The sequence below is a fragment of the Phascolarctos cinereus genome, unplaced genomic scaffold (genome assembly GCF_003287225.1).
Source record: "Phascolarctos cinereus isolate Bilbo 61053 unplaced genomic scaffold, phaCin_HiC Scaffold_2;HRSCAF=192, whole genome shotgun sequence".
Lineage (NCBI taxonomy): Eukaryota > Metazoa > Chordata > Mammalia > Diprotodontia > Phascolarctidae > Phascolarctos > Phascolarctos cinereus.
This window is the reverse complement of record NW_027555625.1, coordinates 225,450,322-225,468,390: the sequence shown is the minus strand read 5'-3', so window position 1 is coordinate 225,468,390 and position 18,069 is coordinate 225,450,322. Positions and strand designations below refer to the sequence as shown.

Below are 18,069 nucleotides of genomic sequence, written 5' to 3'. Positions count from 1 at the left end.
AGGGCCAGTGCTCTATCCACTAGGCCACCTAGCTGCCCCCTTAGTTGACTTTCTACTGATTTGTAATGTTCCCCTGTTTCCAAGGTATAAATGTTCATACTGAAAATTTAACCATTATAGCCAGGATGAACTGACTCCAGCATATTACTGAGTCTAATTCTAGTTTTCCCTTTGGTTTGAGCAGAATGAACAGTTCTGTCTTTTTTTTTTAGAGAACTTTTTTATTGTAATTTCAACCGATTTATAGTATTCTTCTTTTTATAAACAATTTTTTTAAACATGTATTTTTAAAACTTTGGGTTACAAATGTTCTTCCTTCTTCTCTCCCCACCCACTCTCATTGAAAAGGCAAGCAACTCAATACAGGTTATAGATGTGTAATCATGCAAAACACTTCCATAGTAGTCATGTTGTGAAAAACTAAGTATATTTCCCTTCATCCTATCCTACCCCCAATTTATTCTATTCTCTCTTTTGACCCTGTCCCTCCTCAGAAGGGTTTGCTTCTGATTATTCCCTCCCCCAATCTGCCCTCCCCTCTATCATCTCCCTGCTTAGAGAACATTTTTTCAGAAGGAGTCTGACGTTTCAGGGCAGGCTGGCTTCAATACATTCATTCAATAATATATTTATTAAATTCCTACATAGGTGATATTTCTGTATCATCTTTTTGGCAGTCAGAAGGATTCCAAAAGCTTGCTCACAAAGGGAAAACAGAATCTGTGTGACATTAGGAGAAGTCAAGCTGCCCCCATCTTCTTTAATAGAGAGCAAGGACTAGGAAGTAAAACTGCCTAAAGCACACTCTTAAAATGGAAAAGAAGTCATGTGAGAACAACGGAAACTACAAGATTTATACAGAGACATACAGGTCTCAGGTCCTCTTCTCCGTTTACCCTTGAGTTTCAGAATGTTCCAGGCACCAAGCAGGGCATGGAGATCAGCAGTCATTGCAGCCATATTGACACCTAGGGATTAGGACCGTTAGCTGTCATGGCCTTAGATTCTATCTGCTAATGACCAGAACCAGAGAAGGAAGAGGAGCCAAGACAATAACCAGCATTCCCCTCAATTGGGAGCACCCAGATACCAAGCTAATCGTAGATCAGTGCAGTGGGAGGCCAAAGTGGTTGGGAGTGGCCGCTATTGAAATTTTGTTTGGCTGAAACAGGAGGGAAGGCTCCTCTTCATGTGTTTTCTTCCTTCATTAGAATGTAAGGTCATTCTGAGCAAAGACTATCTTGCATGATTGTAAACACAGTAAAGACTTGACAAATTTTTTCTCTCTCTCTCTGCCTCTCTCTCCCTCTACCTTTCCCTGTCTTTCTCTTTCTCTTTGCCTCTCTCTCTCTCTACCTCTCCCTGTCTCTCTTTCTTTCTTTTTCTCTCCCCCCACCCTTTCTGCCTCTCTCTCTCTCTCTCTTTGTTTCTCTCTCTCTGTGTCTCCTCTCTTTCTCCCCCTCTCTCTTTCTCTCAGTCTTCTCTTTCTCTCTCCCCCCACCCTTTCTGCCTCTCTCTCTCTGTCTCTCTCTCTGTGTCTCCTTTCTTTCTCCCCCCTCTCTCTTTCTCTCTGTCTGTCTTCTCTTTCTCTCTGCTCCCCCCCCTTTCTCTCTGTCTTCTTTTTCTCTCTAATCCCCCCCCCACTTTCTTTCTATTTCTCTCAGCTGGTGGCTCAGTGGAAATGGTACTTGGCTTCAGATAATTATTAGCTGTGTGACCCTGGCCAAATAATTTAACTTCTGTTTGCCTCAGTTTCTTCAACTGTAAAATGGGGATAACAACAGCACACACCTTGCAGGGTTTTTGTGAGGATCAAATGAGATAATATTTGTAAAAAGGACTTAGCACAGTGCCTGACACATATTAAATGCTGTATAAATAGTCATTTCCTTCCCTTCCCTCTCCATCATCTATCTTATGCCATGTTTTCACTGCTTTATCTTATTTATAGTTCTTGACCCTGTGATAGTATTTTTATGATAACTTTTTCCTTTAATCTTTTCTATGACCTGTGAGTTGCAGCTGGTTTGAACTGACTCTTGAAAGCCAATTGTTAAATTTTTGGTGTAAGCATTTACAATTTGGAAATTGGCAAACCCTTCAGATCAGGGCTTGGTCTATTGTCTTGCTGATTGTCTAGCCTTAAGAAAATGATGGGGAAAATGTTAATAATGCAGATTAAGCTTAAAAGTACATCCTGGGCACATTTCCTCAGCCCTCCCCCAGCCAATAATTAAACATTTATCCGCACACTCCTGAGGATAGACAGTTCTGTCCTGTCCTATTGGCATCTCAAAGATCTTGGTGGGCTAACAAAAGTATTTTAGGGACATGATAGCAGGTGGATTACCCCCAGTAGGAGTGTATATACTTTCCCCATTTTTATATGTTAAAAAGCAAACAAAACAAAACTCAGTAGTCAAAAGAGGTTGTATGCATGAGAAGGGATTGTTGCATGAGGAGAAGAGATTCCAAAGGCAGCATAGGCCTAGGTAGGATTCTGAAGGCAGTAGTACTGAAAATGTGGCCTAAGTACCCCACTGAGGCCCCTGAGACCATTCCAGGGGGATCTGTGAGGTCAAAACTATTTTTATAATAATAATGAGACATTTCAACTTCTAGTATAGTAAACATTGATAGATGTAACCCACATAAGTTCTTTGGGGGACCCTAAGAGTATAAAGCAGTGTTGAGACCAAAAATTGCTGCTCTTAAAGACTACAGTCATGTACCAATCACAGATTTCTTTTTAAAAAGATACTTTGAGCAATATTGCCTATCATTCCTTAACTAAATTCTGAAGTTAGCCAGCAGCAGCCAGAGAAGGAAGAGCAGGTTGTTGCAGGTGCTGGTTATATCTAAGGGTTAGAAAGGAATTGAGGTGGCTACTGACTCAAGGAGAGTGCCACCTAGTGGACAAGTCAGGTTATACTCCCTCACTGGATAATTACTACAGAGACATGCTGCCTTTCTACAGTCTTTTTAAAAAAATAATATTTTATTTTCCCCCAGTTACATGTAAAGACAATTTTTAGCATTTATTTAAAAATTTTTTTGAGTTCCAAATTTTCTTTCTCTGTCACCTTTCCTATCTCTGAAATGGTAAGCAATTCAATATAGGTTACACAAGTTCAATCATGCAAACATATTACCATATTAGTCATATTGAGAAGGAAGACACAGACCCAAAGGGAAAAAAAAAACAAAATACTTAAAGTGAAAAATGGTATGCTTTGATCTGCATTCAGACTCCATCAGACTCCAGAGTTCTTTCTCTGGAGGGGGATAGCATTTTTCATCATGGGTCCTTTGGAATTGTCTTGGATCATTGTATTGCTGGGGATAGCTAAGTCATTCACAGTTGATCATTATATAGAATTGCTGTTCTTTCTATAGTCTTAAGGAAGGTTTTTGGTTGCCTCAGCTGGAAAAGGAGGGAGTTGGACTAGATGAACTCAAAGAAGCCTGCTAACTCTAATATTCTGGGATTCTATGGTTGTCTTTGGTTCATCCCTGTGACATCTCTGGTCTTCTAGAAATAAATGCTTGTCAAATTCACAGGAAGGGATGCCCTCCAAAGCAAAAAGATATTGGCAGCTAGGTGGCACAGTGGATAGAATGCCAGGCCTAGAGTGAGGAAGACTCACCTTCCTGAGTTCAAATCTGGCCTCAGGGACTTACCAGCTGTGTGACCTTGGGCAAATCACTTAACCCTGTTTGCCTCAGTTTCCTCATCTATAAAATGAGCTGGAGAAGGAAATGGCAAACCACTCTAATATCTTTGCCAAGAAAACCTCAAATGGAGTCACAAAGAGTTAAACACGACTGAACAGCATAGTACTTGTGGCGATGAAAAGAAGGATGTGGACAAGTTCATCAGTCAAGATATGTTGAGAGAAAACCAAATTCAGAGTCAGAAAGAACTTCAGTGGCATTTTGTATTAGGCCTTCCCTGATGAAGAATACCTATTACAGCAGATTTGGCAAGTAAACATTTAGTTTTTGCTTGAAAAACCTGCAATGAGAGGAAACTCAATACTTCCAGAGACACTGCATTCCACTTTGGGACTTTTGTTGGTTAGTCATTTTTCAGTGCCCAGGGTCACACGGTTCATTAGTAAGTGTCTGAGGCCAAATTTAAACTCCAGAAGGAGTCTCCCTGACTCCAGGCCTGGCACTTTATCTACTGTGCCATCTAGCTGCCTCCATTTTGGGATAGACTTAATTTGCAAAAAAAAAAAAAAGGTTTTTTTCCCAGCAGTTAGCCTAAATTTTCCTCTTTTCAACTTTTATTCATTATTTTTAGTTCTATCCTCCCCGGGGCCAAATAGAACAAGTTTGAGCCCCCGAGGCCCAAAAGGTAGTTGGTGATTTGAAACTAGAGCTCTGGAGAGAGGTTAGCACTGGATATGTAGATTTGGGAATCATCTGCATACGGATGATTATTGAACTCATAGGATCTGTCGCGATCACCAAGGTCTTGATCCTCTGTCTTTTCTTAATATCCTTCCTAAACTCTGGTGTCCAGAGTTGAATACAATGTTCCTGATGTAGTCTGACCCAAGCACAGTTCTGTGGGATCATCACATGCTTGTCTTGGGATCCTATAACTTTCTTAATGTTCCCTAAGATTGATTACCATTTTTTTTGCCTGCCATACTATACCAATGACTCATTGAGCTTGTGGTTTATTGAAACCTCCAGATCTTGTTCAGATATAGTTATCTAACCATGGCCCCCCTCACCTATCTTGTACTTTAGAAGTCAGTTTTTTAAACTTACTTATAACCCTTATATTTTATCCCTATTAAATTTTCTTTTTTTTTTCCAATTTGACCCACCATTTGATAAGATCTTTTTAGATCCTCCTTGACATCCAGTGTTAGTTGTTACCCTAAGCTTTTTACCATCTGCAGATTTGATTTTTTCTTTATCCAAGTACTTAATAAAGATGTTCAACAGCAAATGTCTGTCACTGATCCCAGAGGCACTCCATGGGAGACTGCTTCCAAACTAGTACTGTACCATACTGTACTCTCTGAATCCAGCCGTTTCTGAATCTGTCAGATTGGACTATTGTCAAATTCATATCACGCCATCTCTTCCCTTAGAATAGCATGAGATACTTTATCAAACACTTTAATAAAATCTAGGTCAACTATATTTATAGAATTCTCCTGATCTAGTAACTTAGTCAAGAAAGGGAATGAGGTTAGTCTGGCATGCATGACTTTAGCCAAAGTACTGAGAATCAATCATTTAGTCAATTAATAATTATTTATTAAGTGCCTACTCAATGGTAGGCACTGGGGATACAAAGGCATAATCTAAAAAGTCCCCTGTCTTGGAGAAGTACATGGTCTATTAGGGGAAGCAATATCTATACATCTAAGTATGTAAATATATATATATATGTATACATACATTATCTATCTATCTATCTATCTATCTATCTATCTATCTATCTATCTATCCACACACACACAAAATAAATTCATGGTAATTTGGAGGAAGAGGCACCAGCAACTGAGGGAGATCAGGAAAGCCTTCATGTAGGACGGGGCAATTAAGTTGAACTTTGAAGAGAGTTAGGAAAGCTCGGGATTTTAAGCAGTGCACACAAGAAAGGAATGCATTCTAGGCATGGAAAATAGCCTATGCAAAGACTGGAGACAAGAAATTGAATATTATACGTAAGTGACAGAAAATAAATTAGTTTGACTGGAGCTTAGAGTACATGAACCAGTGTTACGGATAATAAGGTTGGAAAGGTAGGTTGGGGCCATGTTGTGAAAGGCTTTTAATACTAAATCTGTATTTTATCCTAGAGGTCACAGGAACCTGCGGGAGCTTGAGTAGAAAAGTGACAGTAACATGGTCAGCCCTGTAACATCACTTTGGCTGTTGGAGAGAGGAAGAAACTAGAGGCAGAAAGGACAATCAGGCATCTATTGAGATAATCTAATCAAGACACAGTGAGGGTCTGAACTAGGGTGGAAAAGTGATCTAACCTGTTCTGGGTGAAATCATGCTGGCTCTTTGTAAACACTGCTTTCTTTTCTAGATGTTCACAAAACCATTTCTTTAATAATACAGTCTACAATTTTGTCAGAAATTGACATTAAATTCACCGGCCTACAGTTTGAAGTGGAGGGAATTTTCTTGGCAGGAGGTCTCTGCAAGGATGAAATCACAGGCCTATATATACACATAGGAACATACTTTATATGGTAGTAAATGCTGTAAAAGTTAATTTCAAAAAAACAAAAAATCACTCATGATAAGCCAGTTTCTTGGCAGCTAGGTGGCTAAGTGTATAGAGTGCCAGGCCAGGAGTCAGGAAGATGAGTCTTTGTGAGTTCAAATCTGGCCTCAGACATCTGTGTGACCTTGGGCAAATCACTTAACCCTATTTGCCTCAGTTTCCTCATCTATAAAATGAGCTGGGGAAAGAAATAGCAAACCATTCCAGTATCTCTGCCAAGAAAATTCCAAATGGGGTCACCAAGAGTCCGACAAGATTGAAAAAATAATAGGACACCTAGGTGGTGCAGTGAATAGAGCACCCACCCTGGAGTTAAGAGGACTTGAGTTCAAATCCGACCTCAGACACATAATATTTCTTAAATTTCTGGCCAAGTCACTTAACCCCAATGGCTTCACAAAAAAAAAAAGGATGAACAACAAAAAACCAATCTCTTGCTCTAAATTTCCAGTTTATTAGCAGTTTTTTCCAGGTTATTAGCAGTTTAATTACTTCAGGGTAAGGAAAGAAAAATCTTTTTTACTCCAGCTCCCTCCCATCATTCGCAATTGGGGCAAAAGCAGTTCTGAAGCATACTTCACATGGCCCTTCACACAGGCCCTTGAGATTTGATGGGGTGTGTGGGGAGGGGAATAAAGACTGCTATCTCTTTCACTGCAATGAATGACTACGGGTTTCAAATAAAAGACTTCATTCCCCAAAATACTTTGCGGGCCCCAAGAAAATGCAAATTTAACGCACTCTTTGTACTACCACGCCCCTCCCTTGGGTTGGCAGGGCAACTGATGCCCAAGGTACCCAATCAGCGAGATGCTCACCTGTGCTGGCGGGGACACATTGACAACCAATCGCGTGCGGGGCGGATGACCCTTCGGGCCAATGGGCCGGGAGAGAGGGCGGGTGTTGGGCTAGGCGGTGGCGGCGAGGAAGATGGCGGTGCTTCCCGGAGACTCGGGCTGGCGCTGGCGGTGGAGGTGGCGATGGCGGGGGTCGGGGGCTCGGCCTGTCCGAGCGGGCTTCGGCACTTTGCTCCTGCTCCTCCTACTGGGATCCGGGCCTGGGCTGGGGCCGGCCGAGGCGGACCAGACCGATGAGTACCTGAAGCGGGAGCACTCGCTGTCCAAGCCGTACCAGGGTGAGGGGTCCGGGGCCGCGCCGGGGGAGGCTTGGGCAGCGGGGCGGACTCGGAGAGGGCGGGTGGGAAGAGGTCACTGAGCAGAGGTGTCTGGCCGAAGGTCAGGGGAGCTCGGTGCAGGGGGAGGGCCGCTCTTCCCCAGTCCTGGCCGGGAGTGATCACCTCGCGGTTGAGCAGAGGGGCCAGGTCACTTGAGCCTTGCCCAGGTTTCTCGGGTGCCTGCCCTGGGTCAGGGCCCTGGGCTCTGCGGGTCCGGAGACAGCGCTGGCGGACAGAACCGGCTGCAGAGGCAACTAGAAGATGCCCAGGGAGTTATCTGCGACATGGCATCCCTGGATGGGGAGTCAGAAGACTTTGATTCAAATCCCAGCTCTGCCATTTAACCGCTTTCGTGACCTTGGCCAAGACGCCGAACCCCTAGAGGCCTCATTTCTCCTCTTTGGAAGAAAGAGGGGGTTATACCAAGTGACCCCCGGGGTCCATTTTAGTCCCAGACCTGTGAGCCCAAGGACTTGATTCATTTTTCTACGACTGAATAAATAAGTTAGTTAGAAACTTTCCCGTTCAAAGGGTCTGAGTAGGCAGTTCTTTATCCAAGCTGTAAACAACTATCCAAAAAAAAATGCTCCAAATGACCAATGGAGAAATGCAAAGTAAAATAACTCAGGTTCTACCTCGTACTCATTAGATCAACAGAGAAGGCAGAAAAGGGAAAATAACTAATATTGGAGGGGCTGTGGGAAAATAGGTACATTAGTGCACTGTTTGTTGGAGCAGTGACTTGGTCCTGTCATTCTTGGAAAGCAATTTGGAACTGTGAGCAAAATGTCATTAAATTATTCCTACCTTTGACTAGGTGATACCTTTATTAGGCCTGCACTCCAAAGAGATCAAAGAAAGATGAAAAGGACCCATATGTACGTAAATATTTATACTAAGTCTTTCTGTAGTGGCAAAGAACTGGAAACTGAGGGGATATCCATCAACTGGGAAGTGGTGTGTGAATGTAGTGGAATACTGTTATGTTGTAAGAAATACTGACAATGGATGGGTTCAGAGAAACCTGGAAAGACTTTTATGAAGGGATGCAGAGTGAAATGAGAAGGACCAGAACAATATATACAGTAACAATAGTATTGTAAAGCTGAAAAACATTTGAAAGACTTAAGATCTGTGATCAATACAGTGACCAGCCATGGTTCTAAATCCATGTTATCTCCTAACAGAGCAGTGATGAATTCAGGATACAGAGTGAGATGCGCATTTTGGACATGGAAAATGTGGGAATTTTTTTTCCCTGACTGCATATTTATAATGAGGATTTTGCTTTTATTTTTATTTTTTTCCATTTAAAGGGTGGTGTGGGAAAGAGAGTAAAAAAACTTGTTGATCAGAAAATAAAGTGATCACTCCCCTCATTGTTGCTCCCTCCCCTTACTTTCCTAGAACATTTTGTCTGCTTCACTCCTTTGCTACTATCTTTGGTCGTACTTCTGTGTAGGGAAATAATGTGATTCTAGTGAATAATCAAGAGTTAGAAGATGTGGGTTTGGACCTTGGTTCTGCCTAGGTAACCTTTTATGATTCTATAGCGTTTGTAGGCCTCAGTCTGGGCAAATCATTTAACCTCTCAGTGCTATCCAGGCAACTCTCTAAACCTTAGTTGTAGTACAGTTGCAAGCCTTTGTAGGGGGTGGGCATTTTTCCCACCAGAAGGTCCTCAAACCAATGAAATCACAGGTCTAGTTCTATTCCAGCAGTATCAGTGGATCCCGAAGTATGGTCCATGGGCCCCTGGACCTTCCTGAGGCCCTTTCAAGAGATATGAAAGGTCAAAAGTATTTTCATAATAATACTAAGTTGTTATTTGTATAACCCATCTAAACAAAAGCTCTTTGGGGTTCTGAATTTTTAAGAGGGTAAAAGGAGTCCTGAGACCTAAAAGTTTGAGAACTGCTGTGTTAGGCATTTTCTAAAAGATAAAAATGAAAAGCAGCCCCTCAAGGAGACTACATTGTACTCAGTGGATACTATATTTAGACATGTAAGTAAAGACAAAATAATCAAAAGAGGGAGAACCCACCAGTCTCTGGGGAGTTTAGCAAAGCCTTCGCTAAAATATGTCACTTGAGTGGAAACTTGAAGGAAGCCCAGGATTCTAAGAGTCATTGGTCAGGGTAGGAGCTGGAATGCCAAGTTTGGGGAACAGGAAGTACTTCAGATTGATTGGAATGTAGACAGTGTGAAAGGGAGTAATCATGTACACACACACACATACACACACACATGCGTGGATTCTTTGTGCCTGACCTGTGGTAGCCTGACCTTCTGATGTTGTATTGATCTGATCAGCCACAATTGGACATACTGTACCTTGACTCAAACATAGTGATGTCATTTTTGGTCCTTTGAAAGGACCAAAGGTCTAGAAGGAAGGACAACCACCAACCAAATGTATATACCTCTGTGTGTGTGTGTGTGTGTGTGTGTGTAGTGTGTATACACAACTGACAACTTGGAACATATATGATCTGGTTCTAGGAGGACTGAGGCATAAGTTGTCTGCCTTTATTTACTATTGCATCTCAATGTAATTGTATTAATAATAGCTAGCATTTAAGGTTAACCAAGCTCGTGATATACATCTCTTTTGATCCTCTTAATCCTGAGAGGTAGGTGCTATTATTATCCCCTTTTTTTAGATGAAGTCTAAAGAGCTTCAGTGACTTACCCAGGGTCACACAGCTAAGGCAGAATTTGAATTTATGTTTTCCTGACTCCGAAGTCCAACATCTCTATCCATTTTTCCACCTAGCTTCTTTGATTGTGGGCACTTTTTCCCCCCTCTTATGATACCCTAGTTTTTTCACGTATAAAATGGGAAGAATGATTCTGACCTCTTACCAGTGATGGATGAGTGCATGGATGAATAAATGAATAAACTATCATCTCTAAAGTTCTTTGAAATCCATGTCTGGAAAGAGTACCACAGGAGAAAAATTTTAAAATGTGTCAGTGAGATGCAGAGGTAAGGTAGCGAGAAAATAACATCTGCTTAAGACAGGAGGAGGCATGCAGTCGATACAATAGAAAATAAAGCATTGTTGGTTTATGAGAATTCTTCTACTTTCCTCCCTATAGGTGTGGGTACTAGCAGTTCTTCACTATGGACGCTGATGGGGAATGCCATGGTGATGACCCAGTATATCCGTCTTACCCCAGATATGCAGAGCAAACAGGGAGCTCTGTGGAACCGGGTGGTAAGAATCTTTCTCCCTACTCTGTTGGTGTTCAAGTAGGCTATACAGAAAGTTTAGAAGTCATACTGGCTCAGCCCTATGTGCATTTGCCCACTCTTATTTCTGACAACAGTTCCAAGTGACCTTTTCTGGGAGGGGATGGTAGTTGCTTTGTGTGACATACCATTTATGTGGCTAGAGGAATACTATAAATATCCTTCATTCTTCCCAGATAGTTCAGTATGGATTTGTCATTCATGATATTATTTAAATCCTTCTCATTTATGTTTTGAACTTGTAAAACCTGTTAGAGTAACAGGTTCAACATACTTATTACTTATTTGCTAAAGTACTACATGGCCAAACAAAGTAGTACATGGCTTCAGTGTGTGTTAAAATTACTATCTTTAGGTTTTTAGGGGTCTCCCTTCATTATACTGACTGAAAAGTATAATCTTGTTGTTTTCACTCTGGAACTCTTCTCACTTCATTTTGTCTTCCTTCAGCAGTGCATGCCATATTCCTAGTGTGGACCTGATTTCATACAAGTGTAAGATGAGGCTATTATTTCTAATATCCTTTCAAATCCTTTAGGACTGTTTGGTTTCTCTGCATCATTCTTAGTATCTTAGACTTTCTCTTGGGCCCCTGTGAACCTGAGCTTGCTTTTTTGTGTCTGTGTTACAAACACTAAAGATGAGCCTTTGAGCCTGCTGATGATCCTCAGCAAAGTAGAACTGTTGCACCATCTCCTTATTAATTTTATTTGAGCCAATCTTGTGGAAAGTGACAGCGGGGTGAGGGAGTTCATTTATCCAACAACCGTTCAGTTAATTTAAATTTTGGTAATGAATTATTTTTCCCCCCAATCTCATTCTTAGATATAGCCAGTGACAATTTGATAAGTCTGGGAGTCAGGAGACCTGGAATCTAGCTCCAATTTTGTCACTGAATCACTGTGTCATCTTAGGCAAGTTAACTTCCCTATGCTTTTGTTTTCTCATCTGTCAGATTGGGTTGGTGCTACATGTTCTAGCATCACAGAACACACACATCACAGTAGCTTGTTGTTACGATAGAAACTATAATAGATGTCAAAGACCATGGAAAAATTATATTTGCTATAGTAATATTAGGCATTGGTATTCATATGATCATGTATGTGTGGTCTGCTGGGGGTTTTATGGGTTGCCAAATGGCAAAATCTCAATAGTCCTTTGGCATGCTGTTAAAAAATTTATTAATATACTTTGTTTTGGCACAATATATTCCCAACGCATATCCAAACAATCTTCCAACAAAGTACATTCCCTCAAAATAGTTTATTAATTGCTAACAGAAAGGATGTAGGTCATTATCTTTTAAAAATAAGTTTTTGTTGGTATTTTTGTCATGTCCTTTAACTTTGACCATATGGCACTAATATTATTCAGTTTAGTGGACAGTCTACCTGTTCTGATGATAGAGTACATGAAAAATGAGTTAACAAATAACTCTCCATGGTATTTGCTGTTGTTGTTGTTGACTTTGTTTTGTTTATTGTGTATATTCTTTTGGCTCTACTTTCATCACTCCTCATGTACATTCTCCTGTGTTTCTCTGAATTCTTTATCTTAATCCTTAAAATTTTAAGAAGGCTGGATGTTAGGATGGTAAAGTGGAAACGGCATTGGATCAGTAATCAGGAGCCGTTGCTTCTAGTCCTGGTTCTTGCTCTAGGCAGGTAGGTATCTCTGGGCAAGCTATTCTAAATACAAGGACCTTATCTTCCTTGCCTATAAACTGTAAACAACAAAATAAAAGATAAAACTTCAGCTCAAAAAATCAGCAACATGATTTAGGATATATTCTTGGATAGCTGTTTATATGAAAAAGGCTTAGAGATTTTTAGTTGCCTGATATAATCAATATTATGATGTGACTACAAAAAAAATGCAGTTTTAGATTGCATTAGTAAAAATTGCATGTCTAGAATAAGGTTATAATAGTTTCATTGTATTCTGCTCAAACCACATCAGGCATAGGCATATTGTAATATTCTGTGTTAGTTGAATAAAGGTGAATAAAGATCAGGTTAAGGTATTTGCAGATGTTTTCTGCTTCACTCCTGAGGAGAAAGAGACCTAAGACCGCTGGGTAGAAGTTAGAGGAAGGTTGATAATAAGCAGGGTGGAGGCCTTTTATAAGAAATGGGGTTCTGGGGGACAGCTAGGTGGCGCAGTGGATAGAGTGCCGTCCCTGGAGTCAGGAGGACCTGAGTTCAAATGTGGCCTCACACACATAACACTAGCTGTGTAACCCTGGGCAAGTCACTTAACCCCAATTGCTTCATCAAAAGCAAAAAAAAAAAAAAGAAAAAAAAAGAAATGGGATTCTGCAGTTACCGGACTACCTTAGCCTGGATATAGACATCTCTTTTTGCAGTTTGACCCTTGACTGTACCTACTGCCATGTACTCTCTGTCATACAAATTAAAAATGAAAATGCAAACTGACTTAGTATGTTATAAGAAGGCAACCTGTGTTTTCAGATCTTCTGGGATGAACCTGCTTGGTCTGTCTTTGTTGTTTCCCTCTAAAGTAATTTATTTCCATTCAGAACCTGGGTATTTAAGTCAAACTTCTCTTTAATTTTTTCCTGGAACATCAAGACAATCTATGAGTCTTGGTGGGCTCTGAGAGAAAATAATTTTATCCCTACTTTAAGTGAACCTTACAATTGAAAGCACTTTTATTCTGCTGCCTTCAGATACTTTTGTGTTATGATATACAATTAGGAATCAGAAAACCCTGATTAAACACTCATTTCCTTAATATATATATATAAAATCATATTTATATGTTACAGCTTCTTCACAGCCACATTTTTCTCCTGAAATTTTCAGCTCCTGGTCTCTATCTGTTTATGCAACAGGCTTTTCCTATAATAGTTGTTCAGTAGTATTCTCTTCTGATGATCCTTGGGTGGGAAAAGTGGAGAGGGAATGTGTAATAGGTAAAGACATGCCTTGTGACATCTGCATCTAGTTTTAGGAACTTTGATTTACTCCTCAGCTTGGCAAAGGACCAAGAGCTGGTTGGAGTTGTTTATACCATCTGGTAAGTATTCCCGAAACCATTTCATGAGACAAGGTGTTCCCTGACTTGGCTTTTTTTGTTCTTTTATTTAGCTTTCCCAACTAAAGATTAACAGAGGAAGAACCCAAAAGCAGATTCTTTAGAGTTTTTCAATAGAGAGAAACTAACAGAATCACTTTGGGCCAAAAATGAATATTCAAAGGGTCTTATATAGAGCTGAAATAGACATAAGAAGCCACCTAGTCCAACCCCTTCATTTTATAGATGAGGAAACAGGATAAGAGAGATTTTAGTGACTTGACCCATAGTCACACAAACTTTGGATTTGAACTTAGGCCCTCTCACTCCAAATCCAGTGTTCTTTCCACTGTGTTATACTGCATACTCGTCCATAGAACTAGCCCTGTCTTCTCTTGGTGGTTGAGGGTGAGGGTGGTGAAGGCTGGATTTTCCTTTGACAGTTGAGGAAGTTAAGGCCCCACAAGGCTGGAGGACCTGCCTAGGGTCACATAGCATGTTGCAGAGGAAAGTATATACTGAACTAAGAGTCAGGAAACTTAGGTTTGAGTCCTACATCTGGCTAGGGCTAGTATTATTAGGATTGAAGCTGTGTTGTCAGATATTTGGGTTAGGGTTCATTGGTTTGTTGCTCAGTCATTTTGGATGATAGCAAATATTATTATTATTGATGCGGTGGATTGTGTTAAAAAGTATTTGATAGCAGATTCGGTGTCTCGTGAATGATTGGGGTATGTTATTGTGGGGATGATTGCTAGTGTGTTGATTTCTAGGCCTACTCAGGCTGTGAGTCAGTGGTTGCTTGCTAGTGTGAGTGAGGTTCCTAGTAGTAGGCTGGCAGAGATTATTAAGAGTACATATGGGGACATTAGTATGGGAGGGGTATAGACCAACATTTTTGGGGTATGGGCCCGATAACTTGTTTAGCTGACCTTACTAGAATATGGTGTAAAGGAAGTGACTATGGGTAAATCTGGGTTGTGTTTGTAGGACAAGTCTAAGCTAACTGGACTAATAATTTATGGTAGTCTTGATTCACCCTGTTGATTCAGTCTTGATTCAGCTAGTTTTGCCTGTAAGGAGTGAATGTGACCAGGCAATATATCCACAAATGCTTTCCTGAGTTATAGTTTTAAATGATCATAAGTTTAGAGATGGAAGAGACCTTAGAGATCATTTAGTTCAGCTCTTTTATTTGAGAGACGAGGGAACTGAAGGTTAGTGGAGTTAGGTGGCTTGTCCAAGGTCCCATAGCTAATAACTTAGCAGAGTAGGATTTGAACCTAGATCTTTTCAACACCAAATCTTTTGCTGCTTCTGTTCCACTGTATTGTAGTCAAGGCAGCTCTACACTCCATGGCTTTTCTGGCTCCCAACTCCAACTTCCTGTTACTACTCCTGTTTGGGAAACAACCAAGTGGAAGACACTTGAGGTAGAGGTAGTGGATGACAAGTATTGTATTTTTTCTAGGACTACTTCGGTCCTCAAGTGAAGGGAGCTTTCTATTTCTGTTATATAAAGAACCTGAGAGAACTTGCGTCTAATCAGTTGAGTCTCTTCTCATATTAATGTTTTAGATATATATAGGCAACAGGATTTCACATAAATTTAGTAAGTCATAGATCTCAAGTCCTAGCTTCTCTATAGTCTAGTTGTTATTGTGTTAACTACTTGTTCGTTTTCCCCATGTGTAGCTTCCTGTTGGGGAACTGAGGGCCTGGCAACTCATCCTTCTGTTGACTCTTATCCTTTTTCTTTTGTAGCCTTGCTATTTGAGAGATTGGGAACTACAAGTGCATTTCAAAATCCATGGACAAGGAAAGAAAAATCTGAATGGGGATGGCTTTGCAATCTGGTATACAAAGGATCGGATGCAGCCAGGTATCAGTACCTTTGTCTAGAGTCTCTTGTGTCGGGTGTGGAAAGATTTGCACCTTTGCAGAAGACACAGAAGGTGGCTTTCTTTGCAGGATGTGAATTACTTTGGCATCTGTGTTTATGGCCAACAAGTCTCAGCTTTAGAATGGGCCTGAAATCCTGGCTAAACAAATGGGTTTGGCTTAATCTCCAAATGGCTTTTTGTTTATTATTAATAGCCTCTAGGTTTTATATTTTCTACCATTTAGCATGTTGGCTGCCGAAAGCACAAAGAGCCCAACTCTAACAGTCACATACCCTGAAGAATCTTAACAGAACTAAGTCATAAGGGAGAATTAGAGATTTCTGCTTATGGAACTAGCGTCACTGTTGCTACTATCTCCAAGGAGATGGATCATTCTCTTTCATTTTACAGTATTTGTTCAGAAATGCCTGGACTTGTTTACTAGACCTGGAGACTACATTTCCTTTTATTGATACTGTTTTTCCTGGATTTATCTGCTTATATTTAAGGTCTTTTTTCCTGAAATCTTTTTTCCTCCCTTTTGATTTCCCCCCTCAATTTTCCTCATTACTCACTTCCTTACTCCCTCTCCTTTGATTATATTTTCCTTGGGGCTGGATCTAAAATTGTCTCAGCCTCCTCCTATACTGACACACTGAGCAATTCATGGTTCACCAGCCTAGGTTTCTGCCCCAACTGACTTTTAGGTGGTCAGAACTGGTCCCAGATGGATAATGTGCTCTTTCCCTAATGCTTAGTGGAGTCACACCATGTCCTGTCCTGGTGACCTCTGCTATTCTCTCTATTCCTTAGTTCTCTGACTGGGACCATCAGTTCAGAGCCTGCTTTCACTGGCACCAGCTGTTCAGAGCTTTGCAGCACTGATGCTTCCGGGTTGCAGCCCCTAGCAGGCTTTTGCTTCTGAAGGACTATAGCCAAGCTGGCTGTCAAGGCCTGAGCAAACTTCTACAACTTGGAGCTGGGGTCTCTACAGCAGTGGAAGGAGGAAGGGAGTGGAAATAGGATGCAGGGGTGGGTTTTGATGTAAGTCTGTGTCATTTCCTTGGATCTGCTAGTAAGGCCTCACTACTAGTGGAATGGGAGGCAGGGGCAGAATAGTGAGTGAGTTCAGGGTCAGTGAGAATCAGTTTGTAGGTTTTGGGGAATGTTTTTTGCCTCTTTTTGGATTCTGGGTGTCCTAGACCATGGAAACAGCTAAAGTTGCTTTATCTTTGGTGCGTAATTCCTGTGTTGGAAAGTTTTGAGAGGTTGTGGAGATCAGAGGTCTAGTCTGAACTCTTATTGCTTATGTAATCCCTCCTCAAGGAGATGGAAGGCTTAACTTGGTCTAACCTTTAAGAATTAAAAAACTTTGTTCCACAGTTTAGAACTTGAGAATTCACCTGCATATCTTGGGGGCATAGTCTTCCCTGAGTGTTTCTGAAGCAGAAATCTGTGAAGTTGGGGATCCTTGGCAGCCAGTGTTATATCACAGGGAGTTGCTGTGGGGCTAAATGAGTTTGGGATAGCGTTCTCTCTTGCTCCCTGGCTTTCCCCTCCAAGTAAGACAACAGACTCACTTGAACTGTTCCTACTCCAGAGAGCGAGAGGTATTCTTTGCAATGTTCAAAATCTTGTTTTGATTGATCGTTGTCTTCTCATTCTTTTAGGGCCTGTCTTTGGGAGCAAGGACAATTTTGTAGGACTGGGAGTATTTGTAGACACCTATCCCAATGAGGAAAAACAGCAAGAGGTAAGAGCAAGTGGCAAAACATACATCAACAGTACTGATGTCATAATTCCTGTTCCTAGGAAAGTTGACTGACAAAGGTTTGGGAAGGTGATTGGATGGAAATTAATTTACTTTATTTACCTAGTCTGTTGGACTTTAGAAATTGTTTTTGTGTTTTTGTAAAAGGGAAAGACTAGTGATTATAGATGAGGGCTTTTTCTCTAGTGTTAACTATTGTTCACATTTCATGTATGAACTGTTTTTCATAGTTCTCATTAACTATTATTTGTATTTCTCTCACAAATTACTGTGCTTCATACTTGTCTGTGTTTACGTTCATGAGTGCATGCATGCACACATATATAAACTAATATGAATGATCTTTTCTCTTCTGCTGCTCTCCTTATCTTCATACCCTCAAAGCTGAGGAGCAACCACTATCTTCCACATGAAAGCCTACATAAGAAAATGGTCTCAGAACCTCAGCAATTCTTTGCCTTAGAATGTGATCACGTGAGGAGACTGCTGTTCTTCAGGGTTCCTCAGATCTCTTTACATAGGCAGCAGGAAGTAGAATTGTCCACTTCTGCTCTGTGGGACTGACATTAGGGGCAAGAAAGATTATAGTGTAATTGGGTTTCTTTCACTGATTACATAAATAAGAGAATTGTGAGACAAGGAAGGCAGAGTTGGGAGTAAAGTTATAGCTCATTGTAGAAG

At 40.8% G+C, this 18,069-nt stretch overlaps 1 protein-coding gene across 2 annotated transcripts in view; it reads left to right on the top strand.

Annotated features, from left to right (window-relative positions):
* Window positions 1-7,095: 7,095 nt before the first annotated feature.
* LMAN2L (lectin, mannose binding 2 like) overlaps window positions 7,096-18,069 on the top strand; it is a 45,881-nt gene continuing 34,907 nt past the window's right edge. The window contains exons 1-4 of one of the 2 annotated variants that reach the window (XM_078149834.1): window positions 7,096-7,400; window positions 10,542-10,660; window positions 15,499-15,616; window positions 17,288-17,370. In XM_078149834.1, coding sequence (XP_078005960.1) covers window positions 7,196-7,400; window positions 10,542-10,660; window positions 15,499-15,616; window positions 17,288-17,370 — 525 coding nt within the window. In that variant the 5' untranslated portion in view covers window positions 7,096-7,195. The remainder of the gene's footprint in view (window positions 7,401-10,541; window positions 10,661-15,498; window positions 15,617-17,287; window positions 17,371-18,069) is intronic. The other variant, XM_020984014.2, reaches the window with a different exon arrangement.